The following is an 8,139-nucleotide window of genomic DNA, read 5'->3' on the forward strand; positions in this document are numbered from 1 at the left end:
ATCTGTTGCTGTATAGTGGCAACATTTCTAGGGCATACAGATAAACTCCAAAACTAGAGGAGAAGAGAACAAGCTCCCCCTTGTGGGGGCAGGCTCAGCAAGAGGAAGAATGAAAAGTCTAATTCATGCTAAAAGTTCATAAATTTCAATAGCCAGACTCTGACAGTAGCCAGATCCAGGTGTTTGAGGAACTAACACTTTCAACCACTAGGAATTTAGGTTGAAGGGTACCTTAAACATTATGTCTGGACTGTGGTTCTCAAATGTAAATGAGCCTTCCCAAGAAAAAGCATCCAATAGTATTATCTACAAGCATTTCACTACATAATGATTCTTTGATTTGTCACCTGACAACTAGTTAAGTGTGATCTCTCCCCAATATCTTCTTTGCTAGCAATCTTGTGAAATGTAACAAAAGTTAGATTTGTTAAACAGAATTGGCTTATAGAAAGTCTGTTGCTATTAAAAATGAAATATTCCCCTTGTATTAATTTGCCAGAGTATTACAGGTTATTTAGAGTCATGGTTTCATAAAGGATATACAATACTTGGGAATCATCACTGCAGTAACACACAAATATAAATCATAGAATATGAAATAATCAAAGAACCGATTTAATTTCAACAACAATGTAAAAATGAGTTCTTGAGTCTCCTCTACTGAAATCAACACAGCACAGAATGCATAGCTATGGTTGGGCTGTGCCTGTCACAGTGAAAGTTGTCTGTGTCCTTTTTCAGTTTTAATAACTATAATCAAGACTAAAAACACAACTTTTAAAGCAGGAGGGATCACCTGACCCAATCCAGATCTTCTTTTCCCATGATTCTTCATAATCACTTTCCTCTGCAAATTAATATTTATTTTAAAAAAACCTTAGAACTTGCAAGAACATAGTATAACACAAAACAAAGATAATATAAGGTAAAGAAAAAAGCTGACATTGTTCACAAACCGACCATTTCCATCATTTTATGTGGGGATAATAATACTGGCCCACCTCACACAGCTGCTGTTAAGGATGACTTAGAAGTTATCTAAACATTTCAATGAAGGATATAAATACTATCATCATCAGAGCCTGGTACATTCCTATTTTCCATTCCTGCATCTCAAAATATTACATTCTGATTAATCATGTTTCTGCCTTCTTCCAAGAAGTTCTCTGTGGAGAGTATATAGGATATGCCCATTTTATCCTCACAGAAACCTGTGGAATAAGTTAGGCTACGGAAATTGCCCCCACGTCACCAAGCATGCTTTATGATTAAGTGGAGATTTGAACCCAGGCCTCAACTGTCCAAGACTCACATGCTATCCACATTCTGCTCACTCACTATGCAACTCTTTAACACAGAAATTGCAAAGTTTTCTGCAATGGGACATAAAAATTTATATTGGTTTAGTTCTTCGTTATATCTGTATTTTTGTTGCACTTATAATTTTATAGTAAAAACTTCAATACAGTTCTAAAAAAAGAAATAGGAACTGGACAGGACAGGAAATTGTTTTGCCCAACATTACTGAGGGAAACTATCAAGATGATACACTCAATGCCAGTTGGAAAGATAATGTGATAAAAGACAGCATAATATTAGAATAATTTCAGGGAGTGGCTGAGGTTGGTCTGCAGTAGAACAGCTAGAGATCTGAGTCCAGGAGCCCATTAGAGACCAACAAGATCCTCGTCAGCAGTGTTCCCTCTAAGTTGAGCTATCGTGAGCTAGCTCACAGATTTTTAGCCTCCAGCTCACACATTTTTGTCTTAGAAAAATTGTCAGGAAAAATAGCCCCAAAGCACACTAATTTATGCAGTAGCTCACAACTTTAATGCCAGTAGAATTTTTGCTCACAAGACTGCAGCTTAGAGAGAACATTGCTCGTCAGCTATCTGATGAAGGGAACTTTGACTCTTATACCCAAGATATCTAGTTGGTCTCTAAGGTGCTGCCAAACTCAAATTTAGTTATACTAGAAAAGATAAAGAAACTTTAAAATGTATTTTATTCTTTAACTGGTCCTTGTATTTTATGCATGCCATGCCATTACTTATCTTAAATGGTCTCTGACTGAGATTTCAGAAGCATATTCTGTATGTTGGTAAGATCATAGCCACAATATATATTCTTCTCACTGCAAAGGGACTTGGGGGAAATATGTTAATCTTGTAACCATTTATTTCCTAAACTACAAATAATCTAGACACTGGCAATGAAAACAATCAATTCAAAACAAAATGATACAGTGGCTCCCTCCATCCCCATCTGCCTTTTTAGATTCCACAGCCCCTTGTCCCTTCTTTCTTATGCTATGTGTGACCTTTGTGCCTGTCCTTCCTTCCCCTTTGGGTCCTGTTCTTTTTAACTTCCTCTATCTCTCTGGCCTCCCCACCCATACTTTCCTGCAGCACTTTTGCTAAACTCAATGCTTGCTGAGTCTCCATTCCTTAACCTCCTGCCTCTAGACCTCTATTCCATGGTGACAGCTCAATCGTTAGTTGATGGGACTTGCTGGCAACGGACAGGGGAAAAGAAATTAGCTAATTATTAAAAGCTGCTGTTGTTAAAACATTATTTTGGGGGGAAACTTACAATTGTTGAAGGAACTGAAGTGAATAATATCCACATGTTATCAAACAGCCAAAACAATAAACCCAGAATCAAGAGCAAGTTAAATAGTTTCAAGTCACAATTAAATCAATGGGATTTAAAATACTTATCTTTGGCTGAATAATATCCCAAGTGCTTATATTTGGCTGGATTATGCCCTTGATTAACTGTTTCTATATTTTGCTGGGCATAGAGATAATTCAGAAAATGGCAATAAGAATGTAATGTACACAGCTCTGTCACATGTGAGTTGTATTCAGGAAAGCAGATGTAGCTGATTCCATGATTCTACCATATCCAATGAAGAAGGTTAATACAACGGAGGGGTTCTAGCAAGGGTGGCCAAACTTGCTTAACATAAGAGCCACACAGAATAAATGTCAGATGTTTGAGAGCTGCAAGACAAGGAAGGAAGGAAGGAAGGAAGGAAGGAAGGAAGGAAGGAAGGAAGGAAGGAAGGAAGGAAGGAAGGAAGGAAGGAAGGAAGGAAAATAGATGGGTGAGAGAGGAGGAAAGGAGAGGTGGAAGAAAGCAACTTTAACTCTAAATGCATTCTCCGAGCCGCTGGCTGGCTTGACTTGGAGAAGTGATTTAAAGAGACAAATATCTTCTCCAAGCCAGCCAATGGGTGGTGGGGGCTTTGAGAATCACGCAATATATGTGAAAGAGCCACACGTGGCTCCTGAGCCACAGTTTGGCCACCCCTGGGTTATAGGAAAGCTAACTGAAAGTGTAGCATAAGGAGCAGTGTGAAATTTGAACAACAAAACAGCAGGATTCATCATGAGTCACCTGTCATTTTTACCTCCCTCCTAGGTATCACTCCACATTTTTTGGGAATGGAAGCCAAGAGCACTGGATGTGTTTAAATAGAAATATTTAAATAAATAAGTAGCAAACATAATATTGTGAGTTTTCCCACTATGATGTTTTCTATGGAGCTGGCACATCTGCTGCAAAACACAGCCATGCATAGTACTAAAATGAGGAATTAAATACATCTCAATTATACTGTGTAATAAACTCACCTAATAAAACTTATCCTTGATTATGCAAAACAATCTTTTAAAATCAGGCCCAGATACCCTCTTGCATAGGGAAATTCTAGACTTGAATATAGTACTATAATCAATATCTCCAGTCTAACCCCATATTCATGTTTGTCTTTAACGTGTCATGAGGTTTTTTAAATTGCTTTTGCTGCAATAGACAACAGAGCTAGTCCTCTAGACTTTGCCCATATTCGTGACTATTCTAGCACATTCATTAAGCAAAGGACTATCAGACTTACCAAATAAACACTCATTAATAGAGGCAGGAGTACGCTGGGGTGCCTGTGCTGATAGGGTTGTGCTAATTGTCTGAGTTTGGAAGAGAATCCAGAGCTTCTGCACAGATGTATTAGTACTTGGATGGCTTCCCAGCCCTGCTCTTCGACACACCATGGCAGGAGTGTCATGGAAAAGACTCAATGTGCAGATGCCTCAAAACAGACACTCAGCTCTCTATCAGTAACACTTCATGGTGCATAAGTGTCTCTAAGCAGCAGAATTAAGGAATCCTTCCAATAGCACATACACCCAACCCACAGCAACTACATAATTCTGCTACAAGTCCCAACACAAATATGCTCTTATCCCTTCTGTACCACCTACACACACACAACTCTCCCAAGCCTTATGCAAAGATCAGTTCATTCTGCCATGAGAAATTCAACATCATTCCCAAGGCTTGTATATGCAGTGATGCCTGGCCCACATTGTCTGTGAGCTCAATTGGGTAATAATGTGTAAACCTGGAACCCTGCAAGATGGAAATCATTGCTGCTTTGCAATGCTGCCATTAACCAATCTGTGTGCATTCCAGTTCTATATATAGATACATAATCTACATTTTTAGAAGATACTTAAAATTAAATATTATCAAAACATATTCCTATATAAATTTGAAGTATAGGATCATAAAGGGACTGCTTGAAAAATGTAAAGAGATTAGAACAGAACATCAAACTGAAATGTCTGACAAGTGTCTTGTACAACCTCCCGCCAAAAATCAGTGGTATATATGAAAAATTCAATTCAGTCAGGATCAAATAATTTGACTATTAAAGGGTGTGAAAGCAACTCCAGTTTTAATCCTAACACAGCCTTCATTATAAACAGGAAGCTATTTGATATCTTCTAGAATTCACTAGTAATAATGGAGCATTCAACAGCACATTCTTAAATCTGGGAACAAGAATAGTATTCTTCTTAATTCTTTTATTGTATATGTTTGTATTCTTCAGTTGAACATGGGTTCCAAATCAATCTGCCATTGATGTGTTTGCTATTTTGCTGCAGGATGAAAAATATGACTCACTGAAATTTTCACTAACTTTTATTTTTCATATATGCCATTTCCCACCATTAAATAGCTTCATCAGTTGCAGATGATAGTTTCATTTTAAAATGCATTTCCAAAGTACTGCTCTGCTGCATGATACCTAATCATAACGCTCCTTTCCCCCACCCATGTTTTGTTTTCCTCAGAAAGAGAGGCACTATGCAGAGCACTGACATTTTAGATCAATTATTTCTCTACACTGATGTACAACATTTAGGTTACATAACCGCTATTCTTTTTATGTACTACAAAGGATGCAATTAGGGTAGTCTCATTGGAGTATGTGCATCATACTTAAGCATTGTCAAAGGTACCTTTATAGCAAGCATGATAGCAACATAACCTCACAGAAGGCTGGCTAGAGATCTAGATGTATACAAGAGAAGGAATGAGGAATCATTTTCTTCTTGTTGACTACTTAAGCCAGAACTATTCTTGACAACACAGAGATTGATAAAAGCTATATATGTAAATAGTTTTGCATACCACTCATTGCAATCTCTGCTGTGCAATCAGCATCCCATTCATGTTTCTTTGCTCCCCTCTCTCTGATACTAGCCTGCACTAGGACACTGTGAAAGAGTCTTCAGCCTGTATGCGCACATGCTGCTATCTGGTCCTCTACCCTTTATCTTCTCCTCCAACAAGACAAGTTTTCCCGCTCACTATTTCACTTTAAAACACAGATAAACTCTTCCATTCAATCCTTAAAGATGAAGCTCCGATGGCACTCAACAGTCTTTTTATACATCATCTGCTGGCCTCAGAGCTTCACTTTAAACAACACCCAAACTCTGTCACACAACCTGATTACCAGATCATTGTGGAAATTCGGCATTCTGAATCAAGAAATGTCCAATATCTCTAGGGAGGCATACCTCTCATGGATTAAGAGGCAACCTTTGAAAACCAAGGGATTTGCTTCCCCCTCCTTTTTTTTTTTTAGGTACACATGGCACAGCATGAACACAGGCCAAACCATTTCCTACTACATCCCCCCGCCACCCGCGGCCGCCCTGTCAATTCTAGTGAAGGCATCCTGGTGCAGCCAGAGGTTTCTCAAAAACTCTATTCTCCTGTCACAGCTCTCGCAGAGGCTGAACCCTGCCCTCGACTGACCCATTCGCCTCTCAGCCACAGCTCATTCTCTGTATCGGAGCAGAGGGTTCCCCAGTTGCCCTTCGCCCTTAATCCCTGGCTCCTCCAGCCCACTCTCTCTTCTCTTCCACAGCACTAAGTGGTCCCGAGCAACCTGGCCCGCCCAGTCTGGTTTCCCACCTGGCGGAGGGTCCGTGCGGCTGCGCGGGGCCCGGTGCGGCGGCTGGAGCTCTGCCCGGAGGGAGCTGTCCACCGCTTCCTGGTGCTGAAGGCGGCTTGGCGGACCCAGGCGACGTGGAGGGGCCGGCGGCGGAGCCGGGGGGCACTTGCCCCTCGGCTCCTCCGCCCTCTAGGCTGGCTTCGTTGCCCATGGCGAGGCGGCAGCGTCCGGGATGGGGACAGTCTCCCTTTGCGTCCTCAGCGCAGCGCCGCCTGCGCCGCCATCAGCCTAGCTCCACCATCGCCGCCTGCCCCATCCGCACTGAGCATGCGCTCACCTGGCGCGAGCTCAGCACCGAACTCTCCTGACAAGAGACAGAGTGCGCGCGGCGTGTGGTCTTCCGCGTGCCCGCGCGGCCGCTCGAGGCCAATGGAAGCTCGCGCCCAGTTCAAGCCTGCCCACCGGGAGCACGTGCGCAACACAGCCAATGAAAGCGCGCCGCCCCGCAAATTTTCCCCTATTTTCGTGGTGTCCTTCCTTCCTCATCAACCTTCCTGCCAAGCGCGTGCACGCGTCAGGTCTCAAAGGCGAATCCTAACGGCAGGTTCTGTCAGCGGGCACACGCGACGGCGGCCGAACGAAAACCCCGCAGGTTCCTTCCCACTCAGCAGGCGCAAAGCCTGGGATGGAGTGACTTGCCATTCCATTGCCTTTAGGCTGGCCAATAGAAGCTTGCACTCCTTCCCTCCTCCATTTATCTGGCCAATAGGAGAGTTCCTCCCTCACTCCACCCTGCAGCACATGCATGACTCGCCTAATGAGCGCTGGGTTCATTCTCTGCTCGCTCCGTGTGTCCTGCGGGTTGGGGACACTTCCATCTCTAACTTTGCCTTTTTCTTCGTCGGCTTCTGATCTTACCCACGGGAGGTCATAGTAACTATGTTTGCTCGTGGCCTGACCAAAGCTTTCGAATCGCAGCTGAAATTATATCGGAGAAAATCTTCTGGCCCAGATAACTTTCCCCCTTCATTCGCAGCATGGACCATTTGTCCAACCGCTCCGTCGTTATTGGGTCGCATCGCAGTAATTGTTGGCAGAACTAGGAAAATGACGGTGACAGCTTGTGGCTGACACTGAGTTTGGAGACGCGCACAACAAAGCCCCCGGCCTCCCCAACCCCGACTTGTGGCGCAACGTTAGTCTACGTTCCTTCATTGTCCTAAATTGTAAGAAGGGCTGGCTTGCAAATTGCAGTGCCATTAATTTATCAAAAGTTATATTCCAGAGTACTTTTAGGCCAACTGGTTTCCGACGAGACAGCTTACAAAGAAAGTACAGATGGCGCTATCCTTTTTGCACATGTTGAGCAGAGTGTTTGAACTGACCTGCGTGACTCGAGCTACTCCCGAGATCTCGGAAGCGAAGCAGGGTTGGCCGTGGTCAGTACTTGGATGGGAGACCACCAACAAAGTCCTGGATTGGCGCACAAAGACAGGCAATAGCAAACCATCAGTATTTATCGCTAGCCATTCCCTTGCCTTGAAACCTTACAAGGTCAGCAAGCATAAGCTGGCTGCAACTTGATGGCACTTTCCACCACCAGGCTGTTTAAAATCTGGGTGCAGAGTGCCGCTTGAACAGCAATAGAAAAATATGTTGTTATGTGGACATTTCCAGCAGACCCATTGTGTCATTTCATATTAATTCCAGAGGGGTAGCAATATCAGCCTATTGTGGCAAAGTTAAAACTAAATTATGTTATTTGTAGCCTTTAATACACATTCATTGGCCTTATGGATGTATACTTCATAGATGCGACCCATTAAAGTTATGTGGGAATAAATTTTATTAGTTTTCAGGTTCTTCAGGACTCCTGCTGAATCCTT

General features: G+C 42.6%; 1 protein-coding gene across 7 annotated transcripts in view; it reads right to left on the reverse strand.

The window, feature by feature from the left end:
* BSN (bassoon presynaptic cytomatrix protein) overlaps nt 1-6,638 on the reverse strand; it is a 383,958-nt gene extending 377,320 nt beyond the window's left edge. For 6 of the 7 annotated variants that reach the window (XM_060240047.1, XM_060240049.1, XM_060240050.1 and 3 more), the window contains exon 1: nt 6,274-6,636. In XM_060240047.1, the coding sequence (XP_060096030.1) occupies nt 6,274-6,464 (191 nt within the window). In that variant the 5' untranslated portion in view covers nt 6,465-6,636. Of the gene's footprint in view, nt 1-6,273 lie in introns of all 7 variants that reach the window. The other variant, XM_060240051.1, reaches the window with a different exon arrangement.
* Between the last annotated feature and the right edge of the window lie 1,501 nt (nt 6,639-8,139).

This window comes from Heteronotia binoei, chromosome 5 (assembly GCF_032191835.1).
Source record: "Heteronotia binoei isolate CCM8104 ecotype False Entrance Well chromosome 5, APGP_CSIRO_Hbin_v1, whole genome shotgun sequence".
Lineage (NCBI taxonomy): Eukaryota > Metazoa > Chordata > Lepidosauria > Squamata > Gekkonidae > Heteronotia > Heteronotia binoei.